We start from the raw sequence: 20003 nt of genomic DNA on the forward strand, positions 1-20003 counted from the left end.
AGCGGCTCATTATCTGCACATACGTGCATTTTTTTAGACTCAATGCGGGTCTGGAGAGAAAAAGAACCGAAAACTGGCACCGAAAGAATTCTACCGGAGCTTTTCGGTCGGTTCCCAGTAGGTACCGTTTAACGGTGCCCATCCCTACCCACCAGGAGGACAAAATATTTTTCCTAGAATAGTTAGTACACAGTGTATATTCATTTTTCACTTCACATTTCACTGTGATGTTCCTCAGCTCCTCCTGAGGCTGAGGAAGTTGTGGGAAGCTCTTTCCAATACAAACACGGGAAGTATCACTTTCGGTTCCGGAGATATCGGCCTTTTAGCAGCACGATAACGGTCAATAGACGATAAAATACACAAATATCGGCTTTATATTGTTTTGGCAGCCATCTTGGAGTGCTTTCTTTTAAATTTGTTTCATTTATTTGAGCTGAAACAACCAATCCCTTTAATGCCGTCCTTGGACCAACAGCATCAACACAATAAACTTTTGGAACCTGCTTTCACAACCTTTATTATTTTGATACCAGTGAACCACAAACAAAACACAAGGGAACTACAAAATGTATAAAAGTACAGTTTTAGTCGTGACTTTCCTCAGTTAGTTCCATTTCAGCCTTGTTTATGCCCTCATGAACTGCTGACAATTATGATTACATTTAAATAGGACGTTTTGTGTTGATATCGCAATAATATTGTGATGTCACTTTGAAACTAAAAGTCCCTGCTTCCCTTGGAATCAAACCCGGGACCGTCTTGTTTACTCCTCTCAGCCTCGCACTGTTTGGCTGTAAAAAGGGCGCGTTCTTGGCCGTAAATTACCTTATTTTCCTCATAAAGTGGTGGCTTGAATCGATATTAATTAAGATGCTCCATAGATTAGCTCCGGTGGAAGACTTTGACAAATATCCTAATCATTACGCCGTTATTACACCGTCATCCAAGACCTTTTCCACCTGAACTTCAGAGACTAAACCCGGATTAAACACTGGGCTTCATAAATTACCCCTGACAGGAGACGTTTGACAAATCCCCTGATCATTATTGCCTTATTACTCGGCCGTTTAAGACTTGATTTCCACTAAATGAGCGCCCTCTCCTCTGTGTGTTTGTCTCTTTTGTGCAGTTTTCCCCTGGGCCAGCGTCGTATTAATCACTCTTTACAAAGGCCTGGACAGGGGCTGGTCTCTGGGGGGGGGCGGGTCTTATCAATGGGCAGCAGCTTCACGCAGAGACAAAGGCCACGGAGCTTCAAATAAACACTCAAACAGGCCCAGACGAAAAGAACATGGACATGAAGATGGACAAATATGAGGAGAATTGTGTAAAAGGGCCTTATTTCATTATTCTAAAGAGGCCGTATTATATTATATCTACTTCTTAGAGTTTTTACTACGTTACAATGTTGTTCTCTCAGCAAAAACAGACCTGTGTTTGGTCTGAATGATCCATAATGCTGTTCACTGGGACTGTGGTGCATTCATAGACCTTGAAAAGAATGGGAACTCTTATTTATTTGCCACGTTTCTAGAGGTCAAATATAGGATATCGGCTGATCTAAAGCCGACATTTCCAGAACCGAAAGTGATAAAGAAAGAGCTGAGTCAGAGCTTTAAAATGAGTCTCCCACAACTTCTTAGGCCACTAGATGCTAACATAGCTAACATAGAACATCAGCTAATCAGAAACTATGATTGGATCACCTGAAGTAATAAAATAACATTACATTAGTTCATCAATAGATATAATTGATCTGCAACGTTTCATTTGCAAGAAAAATTACGATCTCACATTGGAGAAAAGAGAAACATTCACTTTTTCACTCAAAGAAAGACTGAAAGTATTGGTTAACCCCTTAACTCCCACCTGAACCGAGCACATTTTCTCCAGTTTGGCTTTACCCCAGTCCAAAAGCTTCTGGAAAAAAGGTGTGAAAATAGCAACAAAACTGAGACGAAAACAATGATGGAAATGTGACAAAAAAGCGAGAAAACATTGACAAAAAAGTGATGAAAAATGTATGAAAGAGTAGCAAAAATGTCACAAGAAATTGACAAAAATGTGACAAAAAATGACAAAAATGTGACAAAATGTGACAAAAAATATGACAAAAATGTGATGAAAAATTGACGAAAAAATGACAAAAATGGGACAAAAAATGACAACAAAATGACAAAAAAGTTACAAAAATGAGTTTAATACCCAACAAAAAAAATGATGAAAAAAAAATGTATGACGTGAGGAAAAAGATCCTCTCGGTTCAGGCGGGAGTTAAGAGGTTAATATCGGGTATATCGGGTAGATATTTAAACCGAAGTATCGGTATCGGAAGCAGAAAACCTGGATCAGTGGATCTCTAGTCTTGCCTCTGTTAAAGTCTTTTAACAGAGGCAAGACATGTTTATTTATACCGAGCCAAGCGGTCCTGAAGAAAGCAGCTTTTTAAAGGTAAACAAAGTGCTAGCTTATCCGCTAAACCCATTTGAGACATACAAATTTCTTCTTCTGAAACACTGAAGAGGCACCAAGAGCCCCCACACCTGCAGCACAGAGGAGGCGGCACAAGAGGAGCTACAGGAAACAAAAAAGGGCAACAAAGAGGAGATGGTGAAAGACTGTTGTGGAGCGGAGGGGAGGGAGGAGCTGACCAGTGCAGGACACCACGCTCTGAAACAGGGACACACCCAGGAGGTGGTGCACCGTTTCAGAGGATCAGAGGAGACAGAGACAGACAGGTTTCTTCCGAGTGCTACAGTTTCCTCCAAAGTCATGCGGTTGACCCACAGTGGCAGCAGCTCAGGACTGACACCTTAACTCTATTTCATAGTTGGCTTGTACAACCACAATAAAGCACTTACTTACTTAATTACTCAATGCGCCTAGAGCAGCCCTATGCCCCCTGGTGGCACAGTTCAAAACTGAAACAGTTTATAGTTTAGACCAGCGGTGGCCAAAATGAAAAAGTGCCTGTGAGTCGCGGGCCAAACACGGCGAGCACGAAAAACACATATAACTGCAAATTATAAAGTTACTTTGAATGTTTTCGATAGCCTACATTTGCATTTGATTCAATCTATGCAAAATAACATGCTATATTAAAACAAATGGTAACTATGGCAAAAGCCGAAATTTAGTAGAACAAAATCAACAATTGTAGCAATTTTGTGCAAAAACAAAACAAAAACATGTGTATCTACAGCACCTACAGTAACTTTACCTCATTCATTAACTCAAAGAAAATGCCACATTAGATTAATTTGAAAGTGTCAGTTCAGCATCAATTAATAATAAACCTAAACCGAAAAGATCTTTTTCCCCACGTCATCAGATGTTTTTTCTATCATTTTTTTGTTGGGTATTCAACTCATTTTTGTAACTTTGTCATTTTTTTGTAATTTTTTGTAATTTTTTTGTTAAATTTTTATCTTTTTCTTTTTTTTTTTACATTTTGTCCCATTTTTGTCGTTTTTTGTCAATTTTTTGTAATTTTTTGTCACATTATTGTCATTTTTCGTCAATTTTTTGTCAATTTCTTGTGACATTTTTGCCACTTTTTCATCAATTCTTCGTCGCTTTTTTGTCAATGTTTTCTCACTTTTTTGTCACATTTCCATCATTGTTTTCGTCTCAGTTTTGTTGCTTTTCCACAGCTTTTTTCCAGAAGCTTTTGGACTGGGGTAAAGCCAAAGTGGAGAAAATGTGCTCAGTTCAGGTGGGAGTTAAGGGGTTAAAGTCATTTTTTAACATATACTGTTGTTGACGTCACCAACCTTTGCAATAAAAGTTGGAAAACTGTGAAAGTTGATGCTACAACGCTCTGTAATTGATAAATACCAAGACACCACAGCAGTGTTTCCAAAAGGAGTGAAACAGCGCCCCCAATTTGACCCTCGTGGCCAAAAGGTGTACTGCATCCATATTTACCATTGAGAATGAATGGAAGAGAGTTGGTATTAACCACAAAGTCACATCATCAAAACATCATCATTATGAACCTTCACTGCCGTTCCTCACCTTCAGGAGTTCTTTGTTCGCAAACGCCAGGATTCCCTCGAAGATCACCACGTTGGCTCCGTAAACCGTTTTCTGTGGAAGAGTCAGGGAAGAAAAATCAAGAGCCGGCTTCGTTCTCTCATGAACACGCGAGTCGCATCGTCACGTTCATTAATCAGGGAGGACGAAGACGGAGGAGAAGTGATTCTGGATCGATCGCGGGACAGAAGCAGCTCGACTGTGACGCACTTAAAGAAACACATGGACTCACATCGATCTGCTCAGTCTTTATCAGAGATTTAGGAGCAGGTTTAGTCCTGGTTTAGGTTTCCAGTCTGTAGGAGCGGATCAAGTGGAAGGAAAACCTCATTTGGAGAAAACTGTCATCAAGTAGAGCTGGGGATATATCGTGTACAAGATAATATCGGAATTGCTGTTTGGAGGAATTTACAATATTGAGTTTATCTCCAAAGTAAAGAAACAAACAGAAGAGCTGCAAACCCTGCTGCTATAGAAAGAAGAACAACAACAATCTATTATTTCTACTATATATTTCTATATTTCTGAAGTTTTGCAAAAAGAAAGCCCCCAAGAATATTGAGATGTGAATTTTTGTCAATATCGCCCGATCCAAGCCTCAAGATTCGTAATGTCTGTTTTGTAATGAGATGCACAGATCTGATACTAGTTTTGGCTCTTTTTCAAAACACAACGTTCATGGACTGAGCCTCAGTGAATATGGGCTGTAATGAAACGAGGACTACACATGGAAATTAGCTCGAAAGCTACAGTCTGGTACAAGCACCTCTGCTCACCAGCATTACCTGTACACTGTCCTGATAAATAAATAAATCCATGACATTTTGAAGCTCAGAACCACCTATGCACCTATTTTAATCACAGCACAAAATGCCACGGCGAGCAACAGTAAACAGTATCATGCTAAAGCGAAAAATAAATAAAAATAATAATAATAATAATAAAAAATAAATAAAATAAAAAATAAATAAAGTAAAAAATAAATAAATAAAAATAAAAAATAAATAAAATTAAAACAATATAATATAATATATACATATAAAAAAATATTCCAAAATTAAAAAAATAAAAATTAAAAAATTAAAAAATAGTAAATCCTCCAGCTGCTCGGAGACATAGTCCCACCAGCGTGTCCTGAGTCTTGTCCCAACAGGACATGCCTGGAACACCTCCCGAGGGAGTCGACCAGGAGGTGTTCGGAACAGACGCCTGAGCCACCTCAGCTGCTTCTTTCGACGTGAAGGAGCAGCGACTCTACTCCGAGCTCCTCCCGGGTAACTGAGCTCCTCACCCTCAGCCACCTTGCAAAGGAAATTTCAGCCGCTTGTATCCGCGATCTCGTCCTTTCGGTCATTACCCAAATCTCATGACCAGAGGTGAGGGCGGGAACATAGGCGGCCATGTTGGACTGACCTCATACAAACTCCCAAGTTGTTCAAACCTCATAAAATAAATATCATAAAGGGAGAGTTTGTTTTGTTTTTGACTCTGATATTTAAACAAATCTCTTATTGACCACTGTGTGAAATATCTACGTTTTCACCGGCAGCGTCTGGCCGTCCCTCTAAAGTCGGCTTCAAACCCCGGTCTCTCTGTAATCATTGTTTTAGTCTCGCTCGTGACTTCTCCTGCTCTTTCCGCTGCTCGTCCCGAAGCCGGCGTCCTCGGAGAGTCCTGGTGTAATTACACAGAGCGTATTGAGCGGGCGGCGAGTGGCGGCGAGCGGCGGCGGGTCCGCTCCCTCCGCCGCGGTGCCGCCGAGCCGTGAAATTGGCCCCGAACAGAAGCGGGATTGATTTCTCTCCCGGCCGCGGCGCCGTGATGCTAATTCAGACGGCTTTAAATCAGCTGCTGTTAGCGCATTAGCCGCCTCTTTACGGGAACTGATTAGCCGCTAACACCCTTCAGGAAAGAGACGAAGGATTCAGTTAAATAACACGCCGGACTTTCTTTTAGTCCAGGTTTAATCCCAGTTTAAGCTTTGAGATTTGGGTCAAGTCGAACCAGAGACAATGTGCTCGGGTCAGGCGGGGTAAGAGGTTCACTCATAGTGGGATAAATATCGTTTTCTGTTTGACTTGATTGAGTTTCCAAAAGCCCAGATGCTAAAGGAAGAAGATGAGGCAGTGCCGCGTAAACGACGAAGAGGCTGCAAAAGGAGAGCGTCGGTAATAAGCCACGCCTCCTGTTTTTTATAAGAGATCAGATAAAATAATCCTTTATTGATCTCACAACGGAGAGATTCACTCAGGGTGATCATAGACAGGAAATGTGCAAACAGTTAAAGAGTTAAAAAAGAGGAATCTTATGTACAATGAGTAAAAGCAAAAGTCTTAAGGGGCGGAATAACAACAATAAGGAAATAAGAATAAACAAAAATGGATTAAAAATTAGAACAGATTATAAAAAGTAGAATATCGAGGTGCAAAGTTCACAGTCCTAGTGCAGCAAGTGATGCTGATACAGAGATTATTGCACATAGTTCTGCAAAGGGGTTCTTGCACATGTTACTTCACAGTCTTGTTGTTCAGTCTGACAGCAGTGGGGATGAAGGACCTGCCACTGAAAGAGCTGCTCAGCTCCTCTACAGTCCCGTGCAGTGGCTGGTGTTGTCCATGATGGAGGTGAGCTTGGGGGGGGGGGGGGGGGGGGGGGGGAAGCAGAGGCTCCAGTCCTGAGCAGAGGCTGCTCACTCCGAAGTAGGGCTGAACGATATGGACACAATTTTATATCTCGATATTCATGCCAGATATCTCGATATCGATACGATGCGATATAACTATGGGTTTGGTGAAAACCAGGCATTTTTCAGAGAAATAAGATCATAATACAAACAGTGCAGTTTTCCTCAGAAGGACCTCAGTCTCTCTCTTCTCTGAGATGAACTCACCCACCCTCGTCTGAACAGAACCCTCTGAGATGAACTCCCCCACCCTCGTCAGAACCCTCAGATGAACTCACCCACCCTCGTCAGAACCCTCAGATGAACTCCCCCACTCTCGTCTGAACCCTCTGAGATGAACTCACCCACCCTCGTCTGAACCCTCTGAGATGAACTCCCCCACCCTCGTCAGAACCCTCTGAGATGAACTCACCCACTCCTTGCGTCTGCAGTGGGAGGTGAAGTCGTACACGGGGACTTTGATGCTCTTTCCTTTCTTCAGCTTCCTCAGCACCGACACCAGCAGCTCGAAGTCGAAGGCGTCCGGGTGATCGAAGTTAAACTCGTTCTTCGCCGCCAACTCCTGCTGCTCCTTGTTCAGGACCTGGAGACGCAAGAGAAGGTTCACCCTGAGCTGCAGAGCCAACGCTGGGAACGATCTGATGATCTGAGCGCTTCATAAAGGAGGAAGAAATGCAGAGGCGAGAGGGAGCGGCCGGACACAGCGAACGCTTTTAACAACATTTTAACGACAAACTCCTTTAGTTTGGGTATTTGAGAAAAAATAAAAGTTTCATCAAGCGTATTGTTAAGTTTAGCTATTTAAATAAAGCTTTTTATAGCCATTTATAGGGGTTTCTGAGTAGAATAAGCAAGTTAACCTTTTAACCTCTTACCACCCGCCAAAACCAAATCCATTCTCTCCTCTTTGCCATTGTCGTCACTTTTTATTTCCCTTATGTGTTTTTGTCACTTTTTTATTACTTTTTTGCTGGATTTTTGTCTTTTTTTCTGTTGGATTTTTGTCTTTTTTTTTGCTGGATTATTGTATTTTTTGCTGGATTTGTGTCATTTTTTGCTGGATTTTTATCTTTTTTTTTTTACTGGATTTTTGTCACTTTTTTGTTGAGTTTTTGTCATTTTTGTCGCTTCTTTTTGTCACTTTTTAGCTTTTTTTGTTGCGTTTACATCCTCATTTTCTTCTCGGTTTTTGCCTCTGTTTTGAAGAAGCTTTTAGATTTGGAGAATTTGGAGAAAACATGTTCAGGTGGGAGTTAAGGGGTTAATGCCCACCTGAACAGAGCACATTTTCTCTAGTTTGGCTTTACCCAAATCTGAAAGCTTCTTGAACGAAGCATCAAAACAGCGACAAAAACAAGGATGAAAATACAACTAAAAAAAGTGACCTGTGACCTTTTCAGAAGCGCCCCCTGGTGGTGGAGGTGACGTGTCGTAGGCAGTGCACATGGGTTTTCCAGTCAGTAGGGAGAGCTTGCGCCCCCTACTGACTGGCGCCTCCACCTGGACGGCGTCCCAGGTGTGGGATAAGGTGTACGAAGTAACAAACACCACCGCTGGATCAGAGAAGCCTTCGAGATCAGGAAACGTGCACACACAGGAAACGTGCACACACATCTGTGAACCGGGACGACGGGGCGTACACCTTATCGGGCGTAAGCTCCGCCTACTGACTGGAAAACCCATGTGCGCTGCCTACGACACTTCACCTCCACCACCAGGGGGCGCTTCTGAGGAAGCTCACAGGAACTGATCGAAACTAGTAAAGCAGGTAAACAAACCTTCTGTCTTACTAAAAAAAAAAACAGAAACGTCTACGGCAGGGGTCGGCAAGTTCTCTCGGTGGAGCCGGTTTTCTTCATCGTCAAAAGACCAAGGGCCGGACCCTCCAATTGAAGCCATTGACGTAAAACATCACTTTCTACATATGCCAGTGTTGTACATCATATACACTGGGGAAATGTCCATCGAAAATTAGATAAATGACTTAAAATCGCTTGAATAAAGGTTTTTGAACTAATCTAAGATCAGATAAAAACACCAATCCCAATTGAACAAATAGAAACACCACTAGAAATCAGACAAATTAACTTTTACTGTAAAACAAATATTTAGTTTTCACTTGAAATTATACAAAATAATCTGAATTAAGAAAAAACTTGTGCTTGTTCCATTGGCAAGAATAGGTTTTATCTGCTTTAAGGCCAGACCAAATCCACTCAATCTTTAGATGCCTTAATTCAAGTATTCAAGTATTCTTTGACATTCTTTTAGGATTATACTTAAAAAGGGAGCTCTGCTAAGACATTTAAAGGAATTTACAGTATATTTAAAATTTCTAGAGTACTTTAACAGGCATTTGAGCTCTGATTTGGGTCATAGCATTTCTCAAAATCATCTTGATTATGGAGGGCCGGTTTTGGCCCCCGGGCCTGACGTTGCCTACCCCTGGTCTACAGTCTAGAAGCTTTAAAGGATCTATATCATGCTATTTTAGCCATTCCAAAGTTAAGTATAGGCATTTATATGATATATTGTACCTCTACCACTATGGAGCACTCATTTTTGTGATAAATATAAGTGTTTTCTGGAGGTATTTTTCGAACCCGGAAGACACAACGCTTCGATTCAGTTAACTCCGCCCCCTCTCTCCGCACATACAACTTTACCGTAATATAAATAAACAGCAATAAGTGAAGTCACTTCACGATGCAGTTATACGGAGTTGACATCTGCAACACAGCTTCATAAATGGCTAACACACATGCTAATATGCTAACACACAAGCTAATATGCTAACACACAAGCTAACCCGCGTTTGGATTGACTCACCGCTCTGGTCCATCGCTGTTTACATTATGGGACTCGCGTTGGTTATAAAAGTTAATCCACTTTGGTTCTGGCAAAGGTTCACCAATCCCGGAGAAAAAAAACAGCTGAGTGGCCTCTTCCTGAAAAGGGTTGAATATAAACTCCTCGTCCTCGTAGCCAAACGCGCTTCTTTTTCTCCGTCCGTGACATTATCGTTAGTTAAGAATAAATAACAGCTGTGTCCAGAGTAGGTAACAAGCTCCATCTTCAGCTGCAGCGCAAACATGACTGATCTGTTCAGACGCGATGTGTTTGTTTTGGCCACAGCTGACCTGGAAGCACTTCGGGCACATACTTTTTTTTTATTTTTTTTTACATTTTTTACTCTTTGTTTCTCTCTTACGACAGAAATAATGAAAACGCTGTTTTACAAATTAAAATCAGGCCGTAAGCATAGAATTAAGACATTACATTACAGACGTCGAGCACTTCCGTTCCGCTGTTACGACACAACTGAACACTCAGTCGTTCACCAGGAGAGGGCGGAGCCTCAGAGAGCAGGATTCAGGAGGATTACTGAGAGCTCCGTGAATGAAGCCACAAACCACTCTGGGGCTGTTTTTGATAAGGAAATAGCATAACAACATGGCTAAAAGCCCCAAAAAGTCGATTTTGCATGATATAGGACCTTTAAGGTTTGGGTAAAGCCACACATGCCGTGTCTTTCCCATGAGAGACACAGATACAGAGGGATGTTCTAGCACGGGGATGGTCCGACACCGTGCGCTCTCACGAGGGTCACGGTGCATCCATGAGAGCGGAGAGAGCCTTTTATAAACACTGTTACCCCCCCTTTAAGGCTGGAGCTCAGACTGGCACAAAGAGCCCCGGGACTGCTACGATAAAGAGAAAGTTTTGTTTTCTGCACTTTTCTGTTCAGCACATTTTTGTATATTTCTGACGGTTTACATGAAAATATCAGGAGAATATTGACACTGACACACTGTGTAGAGCGGTGAACACAGGAGAGAGAGACGCACCTTGTAGAAAGAGTCCATGGACAGAAGCACGACCCACGGCACGTCCAGAGCCTCGATGATCTTATTGGCCACCGTGGTTTTCCCAGAAGCACTTCCTCCACACAAACCTGCACACAGTCACTGTCAGGGTCACAAAGCAGAGTCACATATTTCATCCACTCCCTCGTGCTCCATCTTCTGCCAGAAGATCCACAGAGTGACGGATAACGGAGGGCGTGACGTATGATTGTCTCTGGTTGTGTCGCTCAGTAAACACAAAGGGAAAGTGTCGCGTTTGTGCTTTTCCGCTGAAATCAATAAAAGCCTTGGAAGATGAAAAGTGTCGGAGTGAATATAGTGCACAGGGAAGTGCTGCTCGTGGAGGTTTTTTCTGCAGATGTGAAAGAGCGAAGCCCAGAGGCAAAACAGAAAACGCACAAAACAACTGTGTCCATTCGAGAAACTGCCGACACCGACGGGACTGTGGGGCTCACACACCCGGATAAATGATCTTAACCTCTTAACCTGAACCCAGAGGATCTTTTTCCTCACGTCATCAGATTTTTTTCCATCATTTTTTCGTTGGGTATTCAACTCACTTTTGTAACTTTTTTTTCTGGTCATTTTTTTGTCAAATTTTTGTGAATAAAGGGTGAATAAAGTAAGAAAAGAAAGTGAAAAGACTTTAAAAGATCCATAACGGATGAATATGAATGAGTTAGTTTAAAATAAATTAACATAAAACTAAATGTATTGGAATATTGAAATGTATATTATCAACTCTCTATGCTTATTTCTCTTCTGTTTGACACTTGATATGGTTTATTATAAATTCACGGTATGCCGTGAAATTGCGTGTTTTACATTTAAAAAGTAAAAGCAAGGTTCGCATTCAACAAACAGGGTTTGTTTATCTTTCATTTGTAATTGGTTATGTCTAAACATGCTGCTAAAGATCAATAAAAAGTACTATTATGATCAAATGAATAACTTATTATCCAAAATAACACTTTAAAACATAGGGATTTTTTTTACCTTAATCACTTCAGTCACAGACGGAGTTCGCTGACGCTCTAATCACTGTTTGTTCGATGTCTGCCCAAAAAACTTCCAAAGGCTTGCCATTATAATTTGCTGCTAGATTTCTCACTAAAGCAGTCTGTGCATTCAACTTCACATCAAAAAAATAATCCTAATAGTAACAAAAAGTGTTGCATCAAGCGTCAACAAACTCGAGTGCGTGTCTAATAATTGACCGACTAGAAAACTGCGTCAGGTAAAGGTTCCACCTGTGTCTCACCCTTATCCTGCAGTGAAGCCTCGAGGGTAAAGAATAATGATGCTATCGGCCTATGCAAAGCATCAGATCATTGTTTGTCTCTACTTTAGTAGAGCAGTGCGTAGGTTTGTTTACATCACGTAGTGGCGAGTAGTATCAGCCCTGGCGACGCGTGGCAGCGAGTGGAGTTTGGAGCTAAATGAAAATCAGCGCGTCTTTGATGAGCATTATGGAAGGCTGAGCGTCTTCTGATGAATAAAACGTAAAGCAGTGTTGTCAAGTGCGCGTCTGATAAACGATTGAAACGACTGGATGATGGACAATCCAAACCACAAAGCTAACAGGTTAGCGTAACGCGAGCTAAAGCGCTAAACAGCTTTTAACGCGACAGATCCAAACAAAGCTTCATCTCAGCGGCAGCAATAATGTTCACGGAGGACAGAGACTTTTTACTCTGCTGCTCCGGGCCGTGTTCAACAGGCTGACGGCCGAGAGGGAGGGGGGAGAGAGGGACAGGCGGTGTCAGGTGAGGAGGAGGAGAAGGGGACAGCGGGGGTTTGCACGGAGAGCAACCTTTTTTTTGGCAGGAATAGTAGTGACACCGTAGCATTTTAATACCACGGTATACCTTGAAACCGGTTACCGTCCCATCCCTACAACGGATCAACAGTTGAAGAGAAACTGACCGATGACGAAGGCCTCCTTGAAGCTGGTGCCCGTCACGTTGTACCAGGGCGGACGTCCCGCCGTGTAGATGGTGCGTTTGTTCGTGCGCAGCAGCGGCGGCTCCGTCTTGCTCTGGGACGTGGAGCGTTTCCGCGGCGACAGGCGGGAGGCTGCCGGGGTAGCGGGGGTCAGAGGGCAGCGGGGCGAGGCGTCCGGAGAGTCGTCTCCACTGCCGCTGCACAAACAGAGACGGTTATTTAACCTCTGAACCCCCACCTGAACACGGCAGTTTCTCCAGTTCCGCTTTAACCAAATCTGAGAATAAAATCTGAAAACAGCGACAAAAACAAGGATGAAAATGCAACAAAAGAGAGAAAAACGCATATAATAGTAAAGCCATGCCATTATTTCCCCCCCAAAGACTTTAAAGGCATTGGTTTTCCCACAATGAGACTTTTAACGCTCTTTAACCCCTTAACTCCCACCTGAACCGAGCACATTTTCTCCAGTTTGGCTTTACCCCAATCCAAAAGCTTGTGGAAAAAAAGCTGTGAAAATAGCAACAAAACTGAGACGAAAACAATGATGGAAATGTGACAAAAAAGTGAGAAAACATTGACAAAAAAGTGACGAAAAATTGATGAAAAAGTGGCAAAAAGGTCACAAAAATGTCACAAGAAACTGACAAAAAATTGACGAAAAAAATTACAAAAATGTGACAAAAATGTGATAAAAAATTGACGAAAAAATGACAGAAATGTGACAAAATATGACAAATAAAAAAACAAAAATGTGATAGAAATTCGACAAAAATTAGACAAAAAATGACAAAAAATCGACAAAAAATCGACAAAAAATGTGATAAAAATTTTGACGAAAAAATATACGAAAAAATGACAGAAATGTGACAAATGAAAAAAACAAAAATGTGATAAAAATGTGACAAAAAATGACAAAATGTGACAAATAAAATAACAAAAATGTGACAAAAATGTGACAAAAAATGACCAAAATTTGATAAAAATTTAGACGAAAAAATTGACGAAAAATGTGACAAAATGACGACTAAAATTGTGATAAAAATTTGACGAAAAAATGACCAAAAAAATGACAAAAAGTGACAAAAATGAGTTGAATACCAAAAAAAAAAATGATGGAAAAAAAATCTGATAACGTGAGGAAAAAGACCCTCTCGGTTCAGGCCGGAGTTAAGAGGTTAATGCCCTGCAGTAACCCTGAGTCGCCATCAGAAATGCCCGTTGAGCTCATGCCCGGCCCCTCCTCACTGTGCCCTCCAGACCCAGAGTCACATGGGCGTGAACCACAGAATCCACCAGAAGGAGGGTCAGTGATTCTGCAGAAACGCCGTGTCCTGCGCAGAGGTCAGAGCGAGGAGTGAGGCTTTATCTCCTCTCTCAGTGAGTAACGTGTGCAGTGTCGCTCTGGGTGTGGCTGAGGGAGAGGGGGGCGAGCTCACCCACCCTCCCCAGGAATCACACCTCGGGCCTGGGGTCACGGCGAGCTCGGAGCGGGGCCGGGGTCACATGAGTAAAGGCTTCATCACCTGGCTCTGGCACAAGAGGGACTTTTAAAAGGGGGTACAGAGGCCATCGCCCCAGTGTCCTAATGGAGCACTTTTAACTCCTTAACTCCCACCTGAACCGAGCACATTTTCTCCAGTTTGGCTTTACCCCAATCCAAAAGCTTCTGGAAAAAAGGTGTGAAAATAGCAACAAAACTGAGACGAAAACAATGATGGAAATGTGACAAAAAAGTGAGAAAACATTGACAAAAAAATGGATGAAAAAGTGGCATAAATGAGACGAAAAAATGACAAAAATGAGACAAAAAATTTGATAAAATTTGACCAAAAAAAACACAAAAATATGACAAAATGTGACAAAAATTGACGAAAAAAATTGACGAAAAAAATGACAAAAAAAATTAAAAAATGTCACAAAAAATGACTAAAATATGATCAAATTTGACACAAAAAAAGACAAAAAAACGTGATCAAAAATTACCAAAAAATGACAAAAAAGTTACAAAGATGAGTTGAATACCCAACAAAAGGAATGATGGAAAAATGACAGAAATTTGACCAAAAAAAATACAAAATGTGACAAAATATTAAAAAAATGTGATAAAATTTTGACCCAAAAAATTAAAAAATGTGACAAAATGTGACAAAAATGTGATACAAAATTGACCAAAAAATTAAGCCATTGACGTAAAGCATCACTTTCCTCATATGCCAGTGTTGTACATCACACACACTGGGAAATGTCCATCTTAAATTAGATAAATGACTTAAAATCGCTTGAATAAGTTAGTTCGGTTTGAACTAATCTAAGATTAGATAAAAACGCTAATGACAATCGAACAAATAGAAACACCACTGGAAATCAGACAAATTTACTTTTACTGTAAGAATTATGTATTTATCACTTGAAATGATACAAAATAACCTGAATTAAGAAAAAACTTGAACAAAACGTGCTTGTTCCATTGGCAAGAATAGGTTTTATCTGCTCTAAGGCCAGACCAAATCCACTCAAACTTTAGATTTAATCTCTTAATTCAAGTAGATTTAAGTAATTTCTTCCTTTAGATCAGTGTTTTTCAACCACTGTGCCGTTTTTTTTTTTTTTTTTTTTAAACAAATGCATTATTATCCACAAATACTGTACCGTTTTCGAAAGTCTAAGCTGTCTGGTGATCGGCAGAGTAACCATATTATACTCTTCCATATCAGTTAATTTCTTTGAGAGAAGAGAAGTAGTGATGCATTGTGGCGAGTGAGACTATACTGTGTTTCGAGCCAAGACACTTTGATGAGACCATTTTCTGCTGCTGGTGTCGCTCGTGATTATTTCAATGAAAAAAATGTGCCTTGGCTCAACAAAGGTTGAAAAACACCGCTTTAGATGATTATTCTTTTAGGATTATGACCTATAAGGAATTGACAGTATTTTTCACATTTCTGGAGTACTTTAACAGGCATTTGATCTCTAATTTGGGTCATAATATTTCTCAAAATCATCACGAGGGCCAGAGTTTGATGATAGAGGGCCGGTTTTGGCCCCTGGGCCTGACGTTGCCTACCCCTGCTGTAGAATATATTCGTCATGAATTCAGTGATAGATTTTGATATTTAGATGAACGTGTCTCTTCCTGTTACACATGATCTTAACCGACTGATCTGGAAGCTTCATTGACTCGAGTTACAGGAATCAATCCAGGACAAGTTGAACCAGCTGTGGAGTCCAGCCCTGTAACACTTCATCACTTCATCATTTATGTGTCTGTGCTTTGTTCCTCACATAAAAACTAAAGTAAAAGCTTTCAGTTAGAATGGTGGCATTTCAAGAATACAAACAAAAAATGCTTCCACATTTCACTTCAGCCTCTTGTAAGTTTGTGGCTGTCAGAGGTTTAAATGGGAGGATCCTGTTATTGTTTGGACAAACAGCTGATTGTTCCAGGCGCTAAGAGCTGTTTATATGAATCACAGATCTTTTACAGAAGCAATTCTCTGTGGGTGAACATTGTTTTGACCCACCATAGAAATATTATCTATTCACTGCATTTGCGACACAGCGATCCGCCCATATTACATTTCACACACTGTGTCTTTAGACATTAGCTTCTTTAAATGTAATATATCCACAGTATTAGACTGAAGTTCTGACTCGGGTTCTGAAACCACAGCACAACAGGACATGTCAGTAAATGTTTCCTTCTCCAGTGATTCTGACTAAATGTGAGTGCACCATATGGCATTGTTGACAAGTGCGGATGTAAATATAAGGTTAACGACATATTTATAAGCGCAAAAAAGCTCAGAAACACCTGACATCTGGTTCACAGGTCCGTGATAATACAGCAGCTTTAATGTAGTCAATAAATCATCTGTAATTCTCTTATTTCCTCTTCTTTGTGCGCTTTTGTTCGCTGCTGCTAAGCTAGCTCTGAGCGCGGCTAGCCCCGTTAGCATCCTCGGTCCTGCTCGTTTTCCGCCTCTTTTGTGCACTTTAACCCCGTGTCACGTGCCTCTGCGGCCGGGTCCGTACCTGTCCGAGCGGGACATGGATCTGTCCGCCTCCGGTCCGTCTCCCGGGGGCTGCTTTGCAGAGGTTTCCCCGCTGTTCCCCGCGGATTCCTCCATGTCTGTGTCTGCTGCGCCGCGCGGAAACCAAACACAGCCTGCGTCATGACGTCACAGCAGGACGCACGCACGGAGGGAGTCACGTCCAGTTCAAGTGCAAAAAGACCCCAGAGGTTTTACAGAATTAAATAAAAATAGTGATTTATTTTGTGATTTTATTATTGATACGAGTGAAACATGAACATTATTAAGGATTAGAGTCAATTCATTCATGTTTTGTTTTTAAAAAAAATCGGGATAAAAACAAATAGCCCTATTTTGACAAGTACATTTCTTTGTTTTTTTGTCAGGTCCATCCTTTTTCTTGAGGTTCATCCGGGGCGCAAAAATATTTTTCCTAGGATAGTTGGTGAACAGTGGACATTCATCATCCAATCAGAGACTTATTAAGATGAGGCACCGTGACTGTCCTTAACCTCTTACCCCCCGCCTGAACCAAATGCCTTCTGTCCTCTTTGGCCATTATATAGGTCTGTGTAACACCTCATTTGAAAGCTAAGACCCACAAAACTGATCTTTTTCCTCGCGTTGTTGCTGTGTTGGGTCACCTTTTTTATATATATATATATTTTTAGTTTAGAGTTTAGAGTTTTTGTAATTTTTTTTGTTGAGATTTTGTCACATTTTTGTCACATTTTTGCTGAGTTTTGGTCACGTTTTTTTTTTTTTTAAAGTTTTTGTCACTTTTTTGTTGCTTTTACATCCTTGTTTTTCTTCTCATTTTTTGTCGCTGTTTTGGTGCTTTTTTCCCCAAGAAGCTTTTTGATTAGGGTAAAGCCAAACTGGAGAAAATGGGATCCGTTCAGGTGGGAGTTAAGGAACTATACCTGACTTTACTCCTAGAAATGGAATGGAAGTTTATTTTGTCCTCCTTTCCTGTATTATAAACTCAAACACTTGAATACATTTCATGAACTTTCAGGCTATTTTTCCAGCATTTTTGTGAAAGTGACCCTAAAAAGTGACACTGCAAGTTGTGAAATGTGTCTATAAACTTGCCCCTGTAAAGAATGTGGAGGATGCTACACATACTGTATATTAGGAAAGAATGAGTTTGGACCACATCTAACATTTTAATTTAGGGGCTTCCTCTTTCATTGTTTGCAATCAAAAAATCAGGGCCTTTAAGGTCTGTGGCTAAGGCAGGGTCTGGGTTAAGCTGGTTTGTTGATGTGATGTTTCACTCTCATGACCTGTCACTGGTTGATCAACCACTAAGAAAAATATATCCTCATCCGGCGCCGGGTGGCGGAGGCAGCTCTGAGCAGAGATGCCCAGACTTCCCCGAGGCGACACCAGGCCAGCTCAGAGACATAGTCCCTCCAGAAAGGCCTCCTCCCAATAGGACATGCCTGGAACACCTCCTGAGGAAGATGACAGGGAGGTATCCAGAACAGATGCCTGAAGGAGCAGCGACTCTACTCCAATGACCGTCCGCCTCCCTGCCGACGCTGCACACGACCCTGAGATACTGGAGGGGAAGCACCTTTTAGATCCAATAGCTCTGTACCAGACTCATGAACATAACCTGAGCTTTTTTATTATTCATTTATTTTAATCATCTTTATTCTTTCTATTCTTTCTTCTTTATAGCCTTATAGTGTTCACGTTTTTATAGCTTTTTTTTTAAATCTAAAATCTGTATGTTTTTTGTGAAAACGAGTGTCACAAGAAAAAATCCTAGTTTGTGAACCTGTTTTTCAAATAAATAAAAACGATCCTGATTCTGATTCTGATTTTTCCCAGGGAGACCCGCGGCCAACATCCACTAATAACCCAAACATAAAACAATTGTACCAGCGGCGGTTTTAGCCTCAGCACTTTTCTCTCATCTTAAATATCCCGGATGCGTTTGCGCCATAATTAACACAACGAGCGGCTGATTAAAAATCCGGGCAGTTTAACAACAATCTGACGCGTAATGAGAAACGAATGAGTCCCGGTGGTTCGGCTGATCAGCGGCAGATGACGTTTCACGGTTGAACGGGCCCAAGCTGCGTTCACGGAGCAGCGGTGCGTTCAGGCTCCGCGGCCGAACATCCTCCGCTAATAAAGCGCATCAGACACAATACTTTGATTTACGGAGACGCTCAGAGGACAAAGCTGCGTCGTAAAGGAGATTAGTTCGGGAAGCGTCCGCCATTTTAGGGGGAGTAAAGATTCTCCATCGGATAAAAGCAGCCTGGTATGAAACTGAAATATAAGCACAACAATTTAGGCCCCCCAAAAAAAAGAAATGCACATGGCAAATTTTCAAGAAGCTTTTAGATTTGGGAGAAACTGTGCTCGGTTCAGGTGGGGGTTAAGGGGTTAATGAAAGGATTTTGTCGCCCTTTAGATCCGTTTTCACAAATCCTCAGAAGTGGAGGAAGTACTCAGTATTCTTACTGAAGTAAAAGTACAGATACAGGACCAAAAATGTACTTCAGAATCAGATTTTTTTTCCTCGGTACAATCGTGCAACACAAAACATGTAACACAGGATTTAAGAATATAAACTGTAACTTTAAACTATAAGACTAAGAAGGGCATGCATAAAGAATATTAACCTCTTACCACCCGCCTGAACCAAATGCATTCTGTCCTCTTTGGCCATTATATAGGCCTGTGTAACACCTCATTCGACATTTATTTGTATTTTTTTCTTCAATTTTGGTCACATTTTTGTTGAAGTTTTGTCACTTTTTTGTTGATTTTTTGTCACTTTTTTGTTGATTTTTTGTCATTTTTTTGTTGATTTTTTGTCACTTTTTTGTTGATTTTTTGTCACATTTTTGTTGATTTTTTGTCATTTTTTTGTTGATTTTTTGTCACTTTTTTGTTGATTTTTTGTCACTTTTTTGTTGATTTTTTGTCACTTTTTTGTTGATTTTTTGTCATTTTTTTGTTGATTTTTTGTCACTTTTTTGTTGAATTTTTGTCACTTTTTTGTTGAATTCTGTCACTTTTTTGCTGAATTTTTGTCACTTTTTTGTTGAATTCTGTCACTTTTTTGTTGCGTTTACATCCTTGTTTTCTTCTCATTTTTTGTGGCTGTTTTTGTCCTTTTTTCCCCAAGAAGCTTTTTGATTCGGGTAAAGCCAAACTGGAGAAAATGGAATCCCTTCAGGCGGGAGTTAAGAGGTTAAAATAAATACAAAAAATACAAGTATCATGTGTTTTTTTGGGTTTCGTACCAGAAACTGTCCAGAAACCCCGAAACAATTGATTCTGGGTAATTAAAGGCCACCGTGAGGGAAAGGCTCTAAAGTATTCATCATAAACCTGAGCAAAGTAAAAGTACCTACAGGATTTGTACTTTTTACTTAGTTACTTTCCATCACTGCAAAATCCTGCACGTCC

At 40.9% G+C, this 20003-nt stretch overlaps 1 protein-coding gene across 2 annotated transcripts in view; it reads right to left on the reverse strand.

Moving 5' to 3' along the window:
- The window catches only part of LOC306975253 (uridine-cytidine kinase-like 1), a 35962-nt gene extending 19257 nt beyond the window's left edge, over positions 1 to 16705 (reverse strand). For both annotated transcript variants that reach the window (XM_079572747.1, XM_079572748.1), the window contains exons 1-5: positions 16567 to 16705; positions 12514 to 12728; positions 10570 to 10676; positions 7134 to 7304; positions 4021 to 4092 (exon numbers count right to left, since the gene is read on the reverse strand). In XM_079572747.1, the coding sequence (XP_079428873.1) occupies positions 4021 to 4092; positions 7134 to 7304; positions 10570 to 10676; positions 12514 to 12728; positions 16567 to 16661 (660 nt within the window). In that variant the 5' untranslated portion in view covers positions 16662 to 16705. The remainder of the gene's footprint in view (positions 1 to 4020; positions 4093 to 7133; positions 7305 to 10569; positions 10677 to 12513; positions 12729 to 16566) is intronic.
- Between the last annotated feature and the right edge of the window lie 3298 nt (positions 16706 to 20003).

This window comes from Gobius niger (assembly GCF_951799975.1).
Source record: "Gobius niger genome assembly, chromosome: 15".
In the NCBI taxonomy this organism is placed as follows: domain Eukaryota; kingdom Metazoa; phylum Chordata; class Actinopteri; order Gobiiformes; family Gobiidae; genus Gobius; species Gobius niger.